Below are 20,355 nucleotides of genomic sequence, written 5' to 3'. Positions count from 1 at the left end.
GCCTAGAGGGCATCCAGTGAGGACCCAGCTCAGCATCTGGAAGCTTCATTTGTGTGCCAAGTTAATCCTTCCATTGTCCAAATAAGCTTGATCCTGATGAAGCCCGTGTGGCAGGAGAGCAGCCAAGATGCCAGGGGACTGGGAGAAGAGGCTGAGATATACAAAAGGTCACAGAGATTGGAGTGAAGATCAGTGTAAAGAGTATTATGAAGTGGTGAATCCAAGTTTGAAATGTTCAAGTCCAGTCGTTGACAGTATATGTGAGAAGAAGAGTTGGCAATAGGTGGAAGAATGAGAGTTTGCAGCCTCCAGTGAGATTTGGTGGAAGGTCTCTCATGGTTTTAAGACTTCAAGACCATCCCCAAAAAATTTCAAGCTGTGCTAAGTGCAAAGGGAGGTCACACTAAATACTGTAGAAGCCATTTTGTTCTGATTTTTTTTTAATACTGTGTATTTTCTGATTATATCTTAATAAAGAAACAGAGAAATACATATAAATCATCATAAACCTTTCTAAAACAGCAAAACTAATAGTGGCCTAAGACATTTGCACAGTATTATAAATCTCACAGACTGTCCACAAATCCAGTTCACATCCCAACTAAATACTGTGTGTAAATGTAAGTCTCATCTGGTGATATTATGCTACTCTAGAATAAAACAATTATCTTTTTAACTGTCACAAAGCTGTTCTCAGTGTGTGTGTGCTCCTGCAGATATCTGTCGTATGACATTTGAAACCTGTGTTTCCTGGTGAGAGACATGTCACAGTTTTACGAGTGAGAAAAGTTGAATGTATGCCAAACAAAATTATCAAAATTTATTCTTTAAGTTAAATGCTATCTGTGGTTGCTTACTCTCAAACCCATAAATCTTTATTAATCTTACTTTGATCAAAAATTTTCCACTGGAAGATCAGATAGAACAGGTTGACATACACAAACATACAATTAAGACAGAGTTAATGTTTACATTTATACATGATGTATGGTGTCACTCTTACAAGTCAACAATCTTATTTTAATCATGTCTCTGCATTGTCTGCCTTTGCTTTGCCTGATAATAAAAATCAAATACTTACAGAAGCTACAGAAATCTGCAAATTCATGCATCAGTAGATACTGTAGTAGTGTATTTAAACTGTGAAGTGTTCAGAAGCAAGCTGGCTCTTTATTAAACATAACCAGAGTTGATACTGTGAATACAGTTGAACAGGAACTTGATCAGTTTAGTAACTCATTGTTTTGTTTGCTGATCCATTTAACTGCACAGGATGTCATATATTATTCTTATTGTTTTCAAATGATAATTCTTGAAGCTCATGACATAGGCTACTGTATAATGTTATCATGGCATTAGTGCCTTACATGAATCCAATAACTGATTTGTTTCCCCAAATAAACATTTAGGTTAAAACAGAAACCAGAAACCTGATATTTAACAGTGTGACAACAACATAGGAAATAACAGAGAGATTCCCAAAGGAAACAGTTGAACTTTTCAATCTAAAACACAAAGCACCTCTAAAACATCATATAAACAAGATATTAATAATAGAAAAGCAAACAGGCAGCACCACTTTCTACAAGGCATTTCTGGCTTCAACATATCTTAAAATTTACATCAGTCAACCAGCTACAACTTTAATTTCACTGTAGTGGTTCCCATTAATCCAGACATACCGTATGTATATACACACAGAACCCGTTTACTAACATTATCTGTACATATAGTCACAGTAATTTTCTGTCTCAAGTGCATTAAGGACCCTCAAATCACTCCAAAGCCTTTAAGGACAAACGCCTGTATAAGATTTCCATGCCAAGACACTTTGTGTGTCACTACTTGTACAGTGTATAAAAGTGGCTGAGTTGCAAGTGGACCAGTGATGTGTTGTAAGTGCTGTATAGATGTGTTTGGGCTAAATGTAGTTCTCCGGCTCTTCCTTCATAGGGGGAACAGTTTGAATGCATGCATCTGATTCTTTTAAAACAGTGATCTCCCTTGCTTCATTTCTTCTGCTTTGCATCTCCCCCTCCTCTTTTTGTTCTGCATCTGTCTTTGCACCACTGTGCTCCTCCTTTTCCTCTGTAGTCATGTCAACCTCAAAGAAGTGTGGGTCTGTACAGTTGTGCTGGTTGACTTGTTTTGGGCTCTGGCTCTGGTGTTGATACTGGTCATCTTCTTGATTCTGTCCATAGTCCTGGCTGTTGAAGAAGCTGTGGATAATGTGTTTGGGCAGGCCGAGCTGAGCTGACAGGGTGTGGACAGCCTCTTCATCTGGGTTGAGACCCACATCATGGATGAAGCTCTGCAGGATTCCCAGTGTTTCATGGGACAATTTTAAGCCCTCACATTGCACCTGCTGTTCACCTTTTACATCATTATCAGCCTCAGAACAAACCCCAGCCCATACCTTATTTTTCATGCTAGGCCACATCACAGACAGTTTCTCCTTAACCCTGCCCTCTTTGCTGTCTCCAGTAATCACATTTCTGCCTTCCTCACACATATTTCCTTCCCTCACCTGCTCAGTGCTTCCTGTACTCTTATCCATCACACTTCCACTACAACCCCAGTCTCCTCCCACACTGCTCCTGTCCCCTCTTCCCCCCTCAACCCAGTCCTTACTGTCCCCTCTCTCACTGATGCTGCTACTCCTGCCCTGCAAACGTACTCTCAAGTGCCCAGATTTACCCCCAACCTCACACTCTGCTGGTGATGCAGTGCATGGTTGCCGTGGAGACAGGTGTAGTCCTGCCTCAGGCTGCAGCGGTTGATGGGGTTGAAGATGGTGTTGTTGTGGCAGTGGAGAGTTACGTTGGTACTGGTGAAAGAAAAAGAGAAATTAGAGGTAACTAAGGAAAAAGCTTTGGTCTCTTGGATTTGATGGATTTTATATTTTCAACACCAGCTACTTTTCATTGTGTTAATGTAGCTCTTAATATGTTTAATTTTAAAATGTATGAATAGAAGCTAAAGAAATGATGCAACTGCTTTATAATATGTTCTGCTTCTATTTGACCACATATTAAAGAAAACTTGCAGCAATTTTCAAGATCTAAATGGCAAATATTTAAATACGGTGTTGCTTTCATATATTGCCCAAGACTAAACACATTTGGCTTTTTGCATTGGCTGGTTATATTTTCCATCAAATTTGTAGTCATGTTTCTGATAAAAGCTCTCAATAATAATGTACAAATTAGAGGAAACTCTGCCCCTCATTTGGCCTCAGTATGACTAATTTACAGAAGAAACAGAATGATTCATATCCATATCCTTTTTCTTAATGGGATATGGTGCTTTTGAACCTCAGCAGTTATTGTATGGTGAATCTTCTGCATGACACAGTCTATGGGGTTTTCCCACACAGACCGGGTAGCACAATGAGCAAGGGCACAGGGCATGCTGATCTGTAAGAATTATGTGATTTATGTGATCTGGATCTGAAGCCCAGCCATCCAGGGCTCATGTCCACTGAGACGATCAAGGTCTGAACCATGTGAAGTTGTCTTGTCTTACTTTCACACACACAGAGAGATACACAATTTTTTTCACACATTACCTGTGCTGTAATTAAGCCATCAATCCATGCACAAGCAATAAAAGTAAAAAAATAATAACTAATCAGACTCACGGATCATTGCTTATTGTGGTAATCATCTTTATTTTCTAACATCTTTGGCATTTAGCTGTCATTACTGTGCTGCTTTTCTAATGCACATCCTAGAGCTCTTGGCATTCAACAAGAGGTATTTCTTTTAAATTTCTGGTAAGATGTCTTAAATAGATGTTTTAAAAGTGCTTTACAAAAAAGAAAGTGGGCTCACCTTAAGCCCAAGTGATACAGACAACTCTAAAATATGTTGACTCGATGTTCAAGAGTTGCTGCTCATGTGTTTTTTCCTCGTTATTACAAACTATAGCTGGTAACATGAAATCCGAAACAACCTCTGTATCTGAGGATTTTTTTTTTCTCGAGTTCAAGTTTAGAACAGCAGTCTGTGTGGGATAATTATCTTGTTTGGTGTCATCTCACCAGAGCATTATCACTGCTGATCAGTGTGAGCCTGTCAGTGCAGTGCTGCTGTGCACTTGTGCTGCTTTCCTGTTCATAGATGGCGTCTCGTTCGGTCTGGGACAGGCTGAGGAACCGCTGGATCATGCACAGGTTCTCCCACAAGGTTCGGTTCTCTGGACTGGGCTCCTCCTTCCAGCGCAGCAGCTCACACAGCCACCCCTACAGGACAGGAGGAACATACAGTATATGAAATATGACCACCTACCCACTACACTATGTAAGTCTCAGCAGATAAAGAAGCTTTCTTGGCCAAGAAACAATCTGTTCTTCACCCAGAACAGAGGTCAAAGCATGGCAGGTGTCCTTAAAAAGGTCCAAACAGCCAGTGAGCTCCCTCTGACCTGATCTGACAACTAAGGAAGGGAAGAGAATGCTGTTGAACTTCCTAATGTCCTGCCACAATTGGCTCCAATAAACATATCCATTAAACATACTAATCGAGTCAATAATTTAATGTAATTAGTTCCTAAATTTGCTTATAATTCTATATCATCAAGCTCATCTTCATACTGTATCTCAGACTAGCAATAATCTCTTGATTTTTCTACCTCCCTCCTGATCCCGCAGACAACTGATAAGTAAGCTAAACAAACCTGTTAACTGTATGCACTGAGAAAATTACAATCACAAGTTTCTCTGGCACTGAGTAAGTTGGCAAAAAGGAAAATGTAAAAATGATGCAATATTTTCAGGACAGTGAGTTTAATTATTGAGCACATTTATGGAGCATTTTCCTCTAAAATGTGATCGTTTGATCTCATCTATAGTGGCTAGAATAATGCTGGGACATCAAAAATGCCATAGCAACATGCTTTAAATTGATCATAATTTATTTATGATAATTAGTTTTGATTCACTTCACACTAGTGCACCTACTCTCCTAATTAGGATTGAAGTTGATATAAGCAGTGGCATCTACAGAACTGAGGTTCTGAATTCAGGAACAAAACAGAGTATGTATAAACTTAAAATTCACAATAATTTACTTTTCATGTTTATTCAAAATGTATTATAACACTTTTTGTGTATTTCTTGTTTACTAAACAAACAGAAACAGCAAGGATTAGATTTGAGTCTATCTATGTAAAATACTCTGATGGCAAAGCTGAATGATGTTGTGAGATTTTCTTATGAGCCAGAATTCTTTCTGCAACATGAGTTGAAGAAACTTGTGAGTGGCACATTGAGGAACATAAAGCCAAGTTAGTGTCAGATTCATGAACTGGAGCATGATCATGTTTGCAAGCAGGCTGGTAGACATGCGCAGATCTACACAAACACACCAGCATATGTGCACACACAAATACAAACTGCTGGCCGTAGCCCAACTCTAGCACACAATGCCATCCAGATGCACAGTGCAGATAGAACAGAAAGATCCAGCATGGCGTGGCTGCCAAACGAAGATGGGGAAAAAAAAAAAAAAAAGGGGGGGGGGGGGGGGGGGCTAGAGATAGAGAAAAAAGGTGAGATAAAGAGAAAGTGGTGAAAGGTGTAAAAATGGAGGCCGGTGAAGAGATAAAAAAGAACCTTAGGGGGATTGGACCATAGCCGCTGAATGACCTCTGAATATCTTGATGATGAGTAAAAAGAGAGGGATGTTACAGGGAGAAAGAAAGAAAGAAAGAAAGAAAGAAAGAAAGAAAGGAAGAAAGAAAGAAAGAAAGAAAGAAAGAAGAAAGAAAGAAGTGACAATTGGAAACATGCTTGAGAGAGAGACAAAATGAGACAATCCCCCATTCCATGAAGGGAAATTATCCTCAAAACAAAAGGCAATAACAAGCTTATGGGCCCACCATAAAAATGAGAACAATAAACACTCAAATCATGCTTGTGCATGTGTATTAGTGCATTTGTGTGCCATTTTGTGTTTCTGTGATTGTGTGTACTTGCATGCACTCATACAGTATTTCTATGTGCACAAATAAGTGTTGCGCATGTGTGTATGGCAACTATTAAAGCGAATAATTTGGGACACAATAGCAGTCTGATGTGCTGATGATAGTCCTCTGCAGAGTACAGCTGCTGCTTGATTATCTGGGCTTTCCTCCACACACACTAGCCATCCCTGCTGTAACTGTGGAAATGGATTCATTGTTGATGCAAAAGGAAGTTTGAACAATCAGGAAATGATTGGTGCATTATATGCATGTTTTTGAAAGTGGACATCTTCATCAGTACCTGACTCTTCGAGGCAGCCACCTTTGCAAACAAGGCCTGAGACACCTTGGCTCTCTTCATCTCGTGGTGGATCTCCTCATAGATAGAAGCGCTGACACTGAGAACACAGCTGTCTGTCCTCAACCCTCTGTCTGCTGTAACTGGGGACAATCTTGCCTAAAAGGAGATGTACACACTAGGGTAAACATCAATTAATAATCATGTGCTATATGTCCATTCCTTGAGTGAGAATCTAAAATAAAGTTTTCAGAAACAAGAAGCCAGTCAGTCACTGGATTTTGGGAAAAACCCAGCAGGGTAGCTATGGAAAATTACTAGAGCCATCTTTCGTGCACTGCTGTATTGGAAAAATAAAATACTGGTTGACCTGCGTGGATCTTGGCGGTGTGTTGTTGCAGCTTGTTGTGAATCCAGTCAGGCTTCTTTCTTTTTCCTCCTGGTAGATGCGCTCCCTCTCCGCCTCTGGGAGCTGCAAGAAGCTGTACATGGCACGCAAGTTGACCAGCAGAGACTGGGAGGCGTGTTTGGGGTCCTCCTCCTTACGCAGGATCTCTGACAGTAGGCCCTGGTACAGGCATGAACAACCACACACAAATCAGCATTATTATTGCTTTGTGTAAGCAAGCACAAACATGCATATGAACACAAAATAATATTTGTATTTGATGTCAAATTATTCACACATACTGCATATTGAGGCACACAGATAAACAATCTTTCAAATACTGAATGTCCATAGGATCAAATCAAATCAAATCTATTTATATAGCACTTTAAAAACAACATCCAGTTGAACAAAGTACTTTACATAGCAGAATAAAACCACAATAAATGACTAAAATAGAATAAATAAGATCAGTGCAAAAAATAAAACAGCACAATAACACAGACACACAGATGACACACATTCAATAAATTAAAATGAAAAGGAATGCATCAGGCCCTACTGGGTGTTAAAAGCCAAGGCAAATAAATATGTTTTAAGCAATGATTTAAAAGTAATGAGGTCAGGAGCTGATCTAACATTTAAAGGTAGACTATTCCACAATTTAGGGGCTGCAACAGTAAAAGCACCATCACCCCAGCGTTTATATCTGTATCTTGACACTTTGAACATCACACATGCAGCTGATATTAAAATAGATCTATATTAAAATATGTCTGTTTCTATTATCTTTATGTAAATATGGCAAATATATATTGTCTTATACACCCAAACAAAGTTTGCAGGAGCTCCTCATAGCCAGCTCTGGATCTCATTGGAACACAGCCCTTGTCAAATTTCTGCAGTTCCCCTGTAAAGCTACCATTATTCTGTATGTATCTGTCTACACAGGAAAGCCTTCAAACATCACATGCAGATTGTAAGGCTTCCTTCCTGAAAAGAGATCAGATCTCATGCTGGCATTGAGATGGCATGAGAAGAGACAGCCTTCTTATTCAAATCATGAATCATCTTCGAATCTACTCAGCAAACCCAGCCTTCCAAATAGATGGAGGCTTTACATGAATGGCCAAATGACAAATGCTTCCCTCACTTCTAGATGGCATCTTGGCATCATGCCCAAATGTATGGCTGGCGCTGGAGCACCTTGGACTTGGCAACGGGGAAACGTGGGGGTGGATAATAACTAGCGCTGCTTATTGAGATGAAAATGATAATAACGGTAATAATAATAATAACAATGGGCTTAGTGTGTCCTTTGAGCCCCATTTCTGTGGGCGTGTGGTGGTGAATGTAAGGTGATAGACACAGATAATGATGCATTTTAATGTTAGAGGTGATGGTAGAGGGAGATATGGATATGAAATGAGTTAGACCATGGATAGAACGGGAAAGAAGGGACTGACAATAAGAGGTTTGTACCTATTATTGAACAGAAAGGGGGTAAGCTGGAGAGACAGCAAGATGGAAGAGGAGGTAAAGAGGGAGACAACGTTTCTCAGAGCAGTTGTGATTAGTTGGCCCAGCAACTGGTTCAATGCTGGTGCCAGCTTTATGCTGCAGAGAGCTGGCACAAACACACACACACACACACATACATACACACATGCACAGGGGGAGGGGGCACTGCAGCAAAGGCCATGTCACTGTGCCAACCACCACTACCGCAACACCAGAAAACACTTCCAAAAGACAACCACCGAAAAACACTTGCAACCTATTGTAACAACTGATCCTTCCATACCTGTGTCCTGTTAAAGGCAACTCGGGCAAAGATGGCTTGGGAGATGCCAGCTCTCTTCAGTTCCTCCCTCACGCACTGGTAGATGTCACTTGGCACATCATATGGCCCCACAGACAGCCCACCCATCGTCTGGCTTTGCGGCCCAGCTGCAGGGCCTCCTCCTGGGCCACCTTGTGCCTGCTGCGGGGCTTGGGAATCAGGGGCTATGGAGAAGACCTTGGCAGGAGCCCTCCCTACAGGGGGGTGGTTGAGATACTGCTGTGGAGATGGTGAGAGACCCTGGCTAGCTAGCATGCGGCTAACAGCATACTGTTGGTTGAGAAACTGCGCCATCACCAGCTGCTGGTTGACCATTTGGGAGCTGAGTGGTTGGGTTACCAACCCAGGAGGGTGTAGACCGAGGGAGGAGTGACCATGTATGTTAGTTACTGCTCCACGAGGAAAAAGAAGGCTTGAGCTCTGTTCAGGGGGGTTAGTTGTGATTGGCTGCTGGGTGAGGGTGATATGTGTGGACTGGTCAGAAAAGCTGTCAGTTTCTGGTGAAGGGAAAGGAAAGCAAAGGCAGATGTTGAATTAGTGTGGCCAACATCTGTACTGCTTATGAATTCCGAGCAGGTTTTGAGTATCTGGTGTGTTCAAACTGGAAACCAGACAATACATATTGAATACTACATGGTTGATTTTTGAGCTCACCTTAAATTAAACTGTGATTTGTAAGACACCCCCAGAAACAAAACAAAAAGTATTAAATTTAATGACAGAAAGTTAGATTTTTCTTTGCACCCTTTAATTTGAAGTAACAGCCCAAAGTTGCAGTTTGATTGACTTCACATATTGTACATACTGTATCACTTTCTGTCAGGATAAAATGCTAGGTTTTTTTTTTTGTCTCACTGATAAACATCATGATCATTGCTATGTATAGACTTGGAACACACTGTAGGATGCATCATACACACATAAATCTTTACATACTTATTTGAAAAGTCTCACCCTTGAAGCATTTGGTCTTTTTGAAGTGTTTGTACCATCGACCGAACTCATGACACTTGGCAGCTGAGACATTTGCATAGTAAGTGCTATTTACAATAGATGATATCATACTCTGAAACAGAGGGGAAAAGACAATGGAAATTCATTACATTTTCCAAGCTCCTGCTATGGGAGGCCCGGGTGTCTCAGCTGTTCACACATCTGATATTAATGAACTCAAATCAGTGTTATTAAAAAGACCCCCAGGTAAATAAGATAATAAAGACAGATGAGCATGTCAGTGTGTGTGTATGTACAGCATGCGTATGCATGCATGCATGTATGTGTACGTGTGTGTATAATCAAACAAACCACTATAAACCATCAGAGACTGCACCTCTCTGTCTGTCTTTCTTACACACACTCACAGTTTTTCCCCTAAGACCATCTTGTGCAATCTCTACATCTGATTACACCTTTCATCTTCTCATGTTTATTTTAATCTGTTTCTTGCAAACAAGAGAGGGGATAAAGAGTGATAGGAGAGAGAGAGAGAGAGAGAGAGAGAGAGAGAGAGAGAGAGAAAGAGTGATGGGGGAGGAAACATGGGTAAGGGAGGACTGACTGAATTATATCTTAACACTGCAGAGAAGGAAGGAATCTGAAGAACACAGAGATAAGCTATTTCTTTTTATCAAACTCTAGATGTCCTAAGCACCCTCAGGCAAAATGACAGATAGGCTAAGTTGATGATTATAAATATTCATAAAGAGTCCTTCCCCAAATACTGCATGATTAATGTGAAATTATTATTTCTGCAGTTGTGTCTGTATTTGCTTACACACAGGAATAGCAGGAGATCTTAAATCCAGACATGTATGTTATTGCTGAATCAGTCAAAAGTGCAGAAAAAGCTCAAGAGTGAGAAGGATGAGTAGGACAGGGGGTGAGGCTGACAGATAGAGTGACAGGCAGACAGGCTGCCAACAGACAGCTGCCTAGGCATTGTGGCTTTTTAAGAGATACCTATCTCTCTTTATCTGTTCCTCTCTCCTGCGCTTTGCCCCACACCTTATCTACTGCTGCATCTGAACTTCATATCTAACTATTGGACCACATCCTTAATCTGTGGTATGCGTCAAAGTAGGTACACACGTGCTGTACACACACACGGGCATTGGCAGGGCATGGAAGGGCAAAAGACGTTACATGCGCACTTTGAACTCTGATTCAATTTCTTATCTTCTCACTACTTGTATGCTTATGTTTGTGTGTGTTATACCTGGGACAGTGGGCATTCCTTGGCCAGGGAGCTCTGGTTCATGTCCTTGAGGAGCTCCTTCAGCGCATTCCTCACTGTGGAGTGACTCCACTGCTCAGCTGGCAAGTCTTCCAATTTGGGACAGCTAGACAAAGAGCAAAGTACCAGCATTTTAATATATTACAATTTAAACATGCATTCTGCTGATTTATCGCACTTCTATAAAGGTGGGAAACTCACAATCTGCCTTTTTAGTGCCCACTTTGGTCCTATAATATAACTCAATGGCATCTTTCAATACACCATCAGGGGTATTTTATCTGACTAAAGCTTCTTTGTACAACCGTTTTTGCAGGCTCAGCAAAACTTCTTATGGTTTGGTTGCTTCTGGTATGGCACTGTCATACTGAGTATGCTGTACTGCCCCAACTCCTGTGGAGGCTCTGACCCAAGACCCTATTTGTAGCACAGTTAAAGGGCCTGAGTGAAAAAAAAACAGTGAGGAGATGATGATTATTTAAAAATGTAACAAGTAGAAATAATGTTTAATGTCATCTACCATTAAACTGCTCATCAATATTCATTACAAGAAGCTAGTAAAATTTAATTTAATGACATATAAATGGTAAAAAAAAAAAAACAAAACACTCCCCACTGGAGTCTCTCTACCAAGACTATCTACGGATTTTGTATGGGTCTGATTTAGTCCATATCCTTTTACTTTCTTTATTTAAATTAGGGGCAGTGGCTGGCTGGAGTTTTTTCCTGCATGCATTGTGTGAAAGGCTGAGAAATACTCAACCATTCTGGAACACAGTAAATCGTCCATACCTACAGATAATGTAATTACACCTACGTATAATATGGAGTCCATAAACTCCACATAGAGAGGACAAGTACTGTAATAGAACCTGACTGTGGTGCACTGTCTGCCCTCTACCTGTGCAGCTGAATCTTAAGGGTGATAACATGGTGAACATCCTGCAGCATGTCAGCCACTGTGGCGTCAGGAGCATCTGTTACACAGGAGAGAGGCACTGGGTTCCACCTGCCCACCTGGATCAGACCTGAACACACACAGTCAAAATTGAGACAAAACCTAAAGATGTACTTGTATTTTTGTCTCTTGCACATGTCGTCTACCTTTAGCCTGTGCGGCAGAGCTGTGTGAGTACCCCAGCGTCAGCAGGGCCATCTCTATCAGCTGGTTAAACAGCAAATCTCTCTTGACCAACACAAACTCAGCATGCTCTTCTCTCCTCTCTCCCTCCAAAGGGTTTTCCCTGTGCTCCACCACACAGAAGACCGGCAGCAGGCTTCCTGAGGTGATGAACACACATGATTTCATACAGAATGACATTTGTGAATGTAGGCATAGGTATAGTTGATCCACATACAAAGAAATCAGTAAGACTTTATTTTAGAGGTCCACTATTTCCTTTTTTAGGATTTCAGGAAAGAACCATGCAGATTTGCACTAATTACAGACAAATAAAGACAAGTACGTAAGACAAGTTCTGACACTGTTTTGTTAGTCCACTGAGTTTATGTATTCTTACCGTTGAGATTTCCATGAAATTAATTGCTCAATTTAAACCTCAGTTAATATTTACAATTAATTTATCACTGGAAATATTATTCTTCATTTACGCTGAATTGTGTGATTTTTTGCAGACAAAATTTCACACTGCATGTGTAGCACACCTTCTGTCCTCTGAATAAAAGCCTAAATTTTGTGCTAGCTTAGCATTTAGAAATAACTAGAAGTGTACCAACTGATGACTCTCTAATTTGACCTATAGTGACAAATTATATGGCTCATTCCAGGACATTTCTAAGGAAATGATCTTATCTCTAAAATAAAGTATTACCAAGAAATGAAGCCAAGACACATCAGATGACATCACTGTGCTAAAGACCCAGTAACATGCTACCATCTTTCAAGTAAGTGCAACTACTGTAGATCAACAAACCCCAATGGGCTTCTACTTTGCATAAATTCTCTGGGCCCTTCCCAATATCAGCTTATTACCTCTGCTGTGCCAGTTTTTGTCCTGTGGCCTCACTGTATTGGTTTTCTGGGCCAGGGATGGGTTTTTGGCCACAGGGCTCCCCTGCCTGCTCCTCTCCTGGGCCAAGGATCCCAGTCCGTTTTGTTCCAGTCGAGCCAGCTTGGCAGGAGGGGGCCGGGGGTCTACAATGGGATCACTGCCCTCAGGTTTCTTGGCTCCATTACACAGAGTGTCCATCTGTGGTCTCACACTGATATAAACACACAGACACTGAAAATCAAAGACTGTACAAGGCACCCTACGTTTCTTATAGTGACCCTTTGATGCTTTAACTTGTTATATTCCCACATAGTATTGCATGTATACTTTTGGATGATAACTGTTGTGCTTTGTAGAAATGTTTTCATCCTGGCAGAAATAGGCTCTAATTAAATAATAGCATACTAAGTATACTAAAAAGTATCTCTGGATACCTGGTGGGTATTAATAAGTGAGTGGGAACAAAAGCTGTACGCTACAGTTCTAACAACAAAATTAGAAAGTACAAAGCTGACACACGTACAAACACACCCACACCCACACTAGGATCTGAAGGATATCCTCTTCAGTATTTGGAAATGACCTTCAGACGCAACGATTAGGATAAGCATCTAAATCTAGTTAAAGTGCACTGAATGCTACAGCACAGTTTCCCACAATAAACCCGCTGTCGTATCCAGTCGCGCTGCTGCAAACGACACTGATTCAGTTCATCTCTTAAATCCGCGCTAATCGTCCCATGCACGTCGGATTGTGCTGAAGTTAAATCAACCACCAACCTGTCTCAGTCGGCACAACGTGCATCCCCGACTTGCCATCCTACATCAGCACGCCATTCTTCTATACTGTATCCATATGTTACCGTGGCTTCCATTGATCTCCAGCTGAGGAACAGACCAGCTTCTCTCGGCTGTCGGTATGTGTCTTAACTGTACGCTCGTATGCGCCCCTTTACATTAATAGTCTGTCAGGATCGACATGTTCTCCTGCTTAGTGTCTAAGTAGTTTTAGCCCAATCCCTCCTTATTCTCCGAACGTTTCTGTTTCGGTGTAAGGATAAATTGGCCTTAGTGCAAGTTCAGAGCGACCTCCCGTACAGAGCACCGGGACATGCTGCTCTATTCACGGCTTGGAGCTCCTGGAGTACGTTACCCATCATATATCAGGCTGCAGCCTTGACTCCGGGAGAGCAGTTGTTGGTTACACTTCAAAGCCCTATGCGCACGCTGAGGGAGCGAGTCAGAAACGTAGCGAGAGAGTCAGAGAGAGTCAGAGAGAGTCAGAGAGAGAGAGAGAGTGAGACCCCAATCCCTCTTACACACTCACGCGCACACACACAGACTCATAAATACAAGGAGCCAGCTGCATTAGCATATGGTGTAATAATGAATTCACTAGCGCGCTCCGTAAATGTATTAAATGTGACAATTGCGCATAAATCTATTTATTATTTTCTGCCGCGTGCTGTGCACGCACTTATTATTGTATTTAGGGTATTGGAGCTCTCCATGGTAACAAAGTGGAGCAGGACAAGGTGGAACTGGCTGACTGATATTAACTTTTTGTCACAGGATTATCCATAGCTTGCGTTCAGTATGTAGATAAGCAGTATTTTTCCTCCATGTCATATATATCTTACTACAGTAGTGCAGCTTGGTATAGACGCATGTAGTATCTATGTATAGGCTACAAAACACTGTAGTGGTCCAGCACTGTAACAATGCAGGTACTGTATGTAGCACAGTATATAGTTGTACAAAACCCTTTATATTATGATGTACTGTACTATAGGCTATACACAATATTAGAGTGGTAGAGCAGCACTTGCTGTTTACTATATATTGTACCATAACAAACTACAATATACTACATGACATATTATAGCATACTATACTTCAGAATACTGTCATAATAGTATTCTAATCATTTAACTGACATTGCTCAGTAAACCACAGCGTCAAATACCACAAAGTAGGATTGCCAAAAACACCCAGAGCTTTAAAATCACATGAAAGAAAAACAATTCATCACCGTACCTCAAAGTTTTGGCACAGCTGAATCAATTAGCACAGACAACAGCTCGTCTTCTGTCCTGTTTACAGAAAGTTGAAGTCGCAGTCAAGTATCAGCATACCATGTCACTGCAGATGAAATACATCTCACCTCTGGAGCTGTGATCTCCAAATCTCTGTGAAGGTGCCACACGGCAAAGGTGTGTGTGTGTGTCAGAGAAAGAGAGAGCAAGAGTCAGAGAGCCTCCACTCTGGCAGAGACGATTCAAAGACTTGCCCCATGAAATGTTACACCTGTGTGGTTACAGGCCAGTCTATTTTTTACAGACACATACAGTAGATGGGTGGATGTTGTGCAGTGGGAGCTGTGTTTGGGAAAAGAGAGCATGCTCTACTACTTTTGACTAATTAAACAAAGTGAATTAGCTATCTCCCCAGCCAAAGCGAGTCATGGCTGCTTACACATCATTCATCGTGACTAATTCAGAGAGAGAGAGATGTCACTCAGTTGGGTGGAAATGTGTATGTGTGTGCATGTGTGTGTCTGTTTGTATCATTCCACTTGCACCTCTGGATATGCTGCTGCGTAAGTTCAGTGTATGTGTGTGTGTGTGTGTGTGTGTGTGTGTGTGTGTGGGGGGGTATTTTACCCATTTTATTTGTGTGTGCATGTGACTTTAAGTGTTTATAAGCTCACATTTCTCTCTCTCTCTCCGTCACCCTATTTTATCACTGGCTTGATATGTCATCAATGAGGCTGACATGCTAGATGATAATTAAGACCATTACACGCTCACAGAGCATGCTACCAGTGCAGCACACAACTCCCTCATCTCGGGGGACACCCTTCTACTCACACAGTCGTGTATCTCTCCAAATTAGGTTAGATTTTCATTCCACCTCATTCGCCATGGATGTGATGTGGTTATTATAAACTCATGATATGGTTAATGAGTCTGCTGCTGTTTGATGGGTGGAGGCATTATGTTGGTGTGTTAAAGGGGAAACGGACTGCCAACACTGCACACCTCTGCTGTTCCCACTTATACTCCATGATCTGAGGTATGTTTGCAGATGCACACAGATGCTTATGATCTGATACATACTATGTAATGCAAAACAAACAGAGACATGTGCACCATACCACCTTAAACTAAATTATCTTTCACCTCAAAATATACACCTCTGAAGTGCCATAATCAAGTCAAAATTTTGAGACATTTGTAATCTACTTGGGTATTTCCATTTTATTCTCCTTAATACTGTCCTTCTACTGCACTACCTTTCATTGCATTTATCTGGCACGTATAGTTACAAAGTACTTTGCTGATTAAGATTTTACATTAAAAATATGAGAAATATATGGTTAATGTAGTGCTTTGCTAATGATTAAACCTATGGTTTCCAACCTTTTTGCCTTGTGACCTCAGGAAATTACAAACAAGTACTGTCTTTGTTGTGTTTCAGATGTCTGAGAGTTGTTAGCTGTTTGGCTTCAAAGTGATTTCTCCTTTAAGCTTAGATGGTTTCATGTAACTATCTGTTGAGGTTCAAAAGGTAAAAGAGAGACGTTCAACAGTGAATACAGATTTGTGCATCAAAACTTTGTTCTTCTCCTTTTTTAGTAATTCATCATTTCAGGATCCCTTAGTTTTATTGTATCTTCTGACCTTGTACTAAACCAATCTGTGTCATGCAATTTAAACCGGCTACAAAGCTACAATATGACAGTAGAATGCCACTTGTGCATTAACAAATAAACATTAACAACCTAATAATGTGATGCGCAATTACATATAATACATAAGTCATATGGCTTTTTTTCTGACGTACACTTTCTTATAAAATGTCTGTACTTTTACTATACTTTTAGTAGGATTTTGAGTCCAGGACATTGTATTGTGTTGGCGCTTGAGAATATGTGTTCTTCCACTACTGTTCTTGTCATAGCTGTAATCTGAAACACCCTAACCCATAAACCTCTCATTGCAGACACATTAGATATCCATACAATAAACTTACCACTTACATTGTGCCTGACCCAGCTTTAAGGCAACTGTCTCTCCTCAGGTTTCTCCTGAACTGGGGTGTGTTCAGGCTTCTTGGCATGCTAACATACCAGTACGAGTATCAGAGTATCAGATATTGGCTGAGAAAAACATACCCCCGGGTTAAGGTGGGCTGTCTATAGAAATCCTAAGTTGATTCAATGTATAGTCAGAAAGTCTCTGACAGAAGAGGTATATGTTTGCACTCAGAGAGCTCCAGATTTCAGATGAGACTGTGAGCTCAGGATCAGATGTGAGATGCTGCCCTCCTTACCCATTAGCTAGAAAGCCTTGTTCGGTGGGAAGTTACAGATAATACAGGACAAAAAATAGATGGTGGAAGGGTTAGAAGAAGGCATAGGGGCCTGACATGTCATGCTACATGCTGAGTGATGACTACAGTGTGTTTATATGTGAAAAGTGAACTTATAGCCGTATCTATAAACAGCCATGTCCACTTCCTGTGTAGCACCCAAGGGCATCATAAAATCCATTAAGTTAAATTTTTGGCATAGTGCTGCCTTTGCTTAAAGCATGGCTATGGGCAGGAGGTCAGATCTGAGTAGAGTTGAACTTGGACTGTGCATAATGAAATCAAAGAACACAGAGAGATGGAAGAGTGCAGCTGAAATTACAGGAGAGCAGAGCATCCCTCATCAGGAGCCACATTTATATAACGTGCAGATACAAACAAACATGATTAATCATTCTCTCATTATTAACTGTGGTCTACTGTTTAATGAAATTTATCAAGCATGAATGATGGTGCTTTCATATATATTTATTTTATATTTGAATACACATTGTGTGTAGTCAGAATTACTGCATGCACACCAGGTGATACTGAGGTTTTGTTCAGGGTTTTCATATAAGAGTTTATTATATGACTTGGCAGCTACAGATCAACTCTGTTTAGTGCACAAAGCTTAAATGGCCTTCGAGCCAGTGAGTTAAATAATTAAATGATGATTACATGAGTACTGACCATTAAATGCAGTGATGTAGATAAAAAGACTCATTTGAGGAGGTTTATTGAGAAGGTAACACCCTGAGCAATGATGATTCACTTTGAATCAATTGTCACTTCACTTAACAATGACACATACACACAAAATGTGTGTTTGCAGTTATGATCGGCCTTAAATGATGCATTAAGCATGTCCTTACTCAGGCGAAGCACCACTGTGCATTGGCTGTCTGTTTTTATTTTATTAGCTGATGTATTTATTGGAAGGATCTCTGTGTGTTCAGTTACTTCACACTGCCTCACTCCATAATTCACATTTCCATATCTTGTATATGCTTGTATGGGTGTGCGTATGGACATTTACATGTAAAGCTACTGAAGTGATTTGTGATTCACAGCTTTAGAGTACCTGACGAGACACAGTGAAGCTGTAGCAGCTGCTTTTACTTTTGTGAAAGATCTGAGTAGGAGGCATTACATCCTGTAGCACTGCTAGTAATGTGATTGACCTAGATTGGAGTCTAGTTGCATCTGCTATGTTTCACCTATGCGGAGCCACGTGTGAGTGTATATGTGTGAATGTAATCCTGGTTTGTTGCTGTTTGTCTATAAGTGTAACATGAGGGATGTGATGGGAAAAGTTTGGATGTAATCCCATTTATGGATTTATAGGAGGGAGTTTGGATTTGTAAATTTAAAGTTATAGTGATTATGGTTATGATTTTCTTGGGGCAAAATCTTGAAGTGTTTACTTGCAAAAAGCTATCCATCAGTTTGTTAGAATTTACAAAAGACACTGAACCCCCAGTTGCTCTTGATGATGTCACCGGTGTGTGAGTAGTGGGGACTGTGAATGGGTAAATGGCCAAATAGTGTGAAAGCCCTCTGAGTGTGCTGCAATGTGTAGAAAAGTGTTATACAAGTATAAAAGCATTTACTTTTTAAATATGAACAATATTCCTGACCGTTCTTTAACCCCGTGCTGCTCTGAAATCTCTGTATGTGGATTTGTGAATCTGAAGTGTGAGCAGTGTTTTGTCATCGTACTGTCCACAAGAGGACGCTCTTGTGTAACTGATAGGTCTGTTGAACTTGTGTGTGTGCGTGTGTGTGCATGTTTGCTGAATTTTGACTCCAGACTTTGCAGACTTGCAGCCATGCCTTCCACTTTCCATCGGGTGCCGCTAAACCCCGTGTAATGTCTTTGTTACTATTGTCCGCTGCGCGCTTGTTGACAGATTACTGTGTGCGCTTGGACAGAAAGAGAGAGAGAGAGGGAGAGAGAGAGAGAGAGAGCAGCGTGGACAGGTTTTGACTGTCAGGCTAAATGAGTCATGCATCTCCTGAAGCAGTTAATCTACAATCCGATCTAACAATTGTTTCACTGTTATTCATTTGTTTCTTTATTCGGGGTTGTGCAAGTTTGTCTTGCATAAATGTGTGTAAATGTTTTGGCCTGAGGTAAGAAATGCTATTTACTACCTCCCTGTCTCCCTCATACTCACATTTCCTACCTTTCTGTCTGTCATTCCTTCTCTTTTGCATAATGCCTGAACAAACAATCTAAGATTTTCACTTTTTTCACAGCACAGAAATCCCTGGTATTCTTTCATTAACCACCTACTGTTAAACATATTTTTGAATTATATAACAATTGTACAACATAGGAATCAGGGTCAAGTAAAGAAATCATATTATTTGTCATTTTCACAGATTTTAAAGTGATTTTGAGTTAGGCCTGTCATTTGACAGCTGTTTTTTTATTGTGTGAATGTGTCCATGTCTACTCCATTGGATACGGAGCCACTGGACAAAGATAGATCGTTGTTGCAGCTGTATTCATGACATGATAAGACAACGGGAGTTGATTCCTGCAAGAAGCAAGAGGGAAATGTAAATAATGTGCAAAAAGTCCCGTTTATGACTTGTGATGCCACTGTGTTCACACTGAGAAACGCGCTTTGACCACAGTTGCTGCTTAGAGTCATGGATGTCGCCCACCACCGTGCGCTGAGGAAAGATGATCATTGAATTCAACGGCATAATAATGGCATCGCTGACAGGAAGTCTCACTCTCTCACGGTCGTCCCTGGCTACTACCTGAACTGCAGCTGTGGGATTCATCTTCTCTTGTCATTGACGCACACAACACAAGCTCCAGACACACGGGCGCGCGCTTCACGTGCACTTTCCACTGACTAGGATGTGCTGAGGTGACCGGAGCGCTGGCGGTTCATATCGGTACAGCACCTTAAATGGGGGCACCTCACACGTTTGGACTTCTCTTCAGTAACTTTGATGGGGACTTCGACATTAAGCAGGGAAAATGCCTGTGATGAAAGGATTATTAGCACCGCAGAACACATTTCTGGACACTATAGCCACACGGTTTGATGGCACTCGTAAGTTTGTTTTTAATCGTTTTGGAAACGGTTGATTTCTTTAAATGGTAGCTAATATATTATGGTGGAAGTTTTCGGCTGGTTTGTACTGTCTGTTTTCTAAGGGCATTGACATAACACATTGCAGACTGTTTCCCAGTCTAACACCTGCAAAATCCAATCAAAAATACAGGGTTGTCAGTTCAGCA

General features: G+C 40.9%; 2 protein-coding genes across 4 annotated transcripts in view; one reads left to right on the top strand and one right to left on the bottom strand.

Moving 5' to 3' along the window:
- Nucleotides 1-702: 702 nt before the first annotated feature.
- Nucleotides 703-13,975, bottom strand: satb1a (SATB homeobox 1a). Its single transcript, XM_020614126.1, has 11 exons — nt 13,518-13,975; nt 12,720-12,949; nt 11,831-12,007; nt 11,628-11,754; nt 10,709-10,832; nt 9,448-9,559; nt 8,455-8,990; nt 6,633-6,830; nt 6,266-6,421; nt 4,043-4,243; nt 703-2,827 (listed from the first exon to the last, which is right to left on the bottom strand). The coding sequence occupies exons 2-11, from the start codon at nt 12,934-12,936 to the stop codon at nt 1,922-1,924; spliced, it is 2,754 nt and encodes a 917-aa protein (XP_020469782.1). The 5' UTR covers nt 12,937-12,949; nt 13,518-13,975; the 3' UTR covers nt 703-1,921.
- A 6,000-nt stretch (nt 13,976-19,975) lies between these two features.
- kcnh8 (potassium voltage-gated channel, subfamily H (eag-related), member 8) overlaps nt 19,976-20,355 on the top strand; it is a 51,792-nt gene continuing 51,412 nt past the window's right edge. For all 3 annotated transcript variants that reach the window (XM_020614271.1, XM_020614272.1, XM_020614270.1), the window contains exon 1: nt 19,976-20,167. In XM_020614271.1, the coding sequence (XP_020469927.1) occupies nt 20,092-20,167 (76 nt within the window). In that variant the 5' untranslated portion in view covers nt 19,976-20,091. The remainder of the gene's footprint in view (nt 20,168-20,355) is intronic.

The sequence above is a fragment of the Monopterus albus genome, unplaced genomic scaffold (assembly GCF_001952655.1).
Source record: "Monopterus albus unplaced genomic scaffold, M_albus_1.0 scaffold143.1, whole genome shotgun sequence".
In the NCBI taxonomy this organism is placed as follows: domain Eukaryota; kingdom Metazoa; phylum Chordata; class Actinopteri; order Synbranchiformes; family Synbranchidae; genus Monopterus; species Monopterus albus.
Note: the sequence above shows the minus strand (reverse complement) of the source record. Positions and strands in the feature narration are given on the sequence as shown.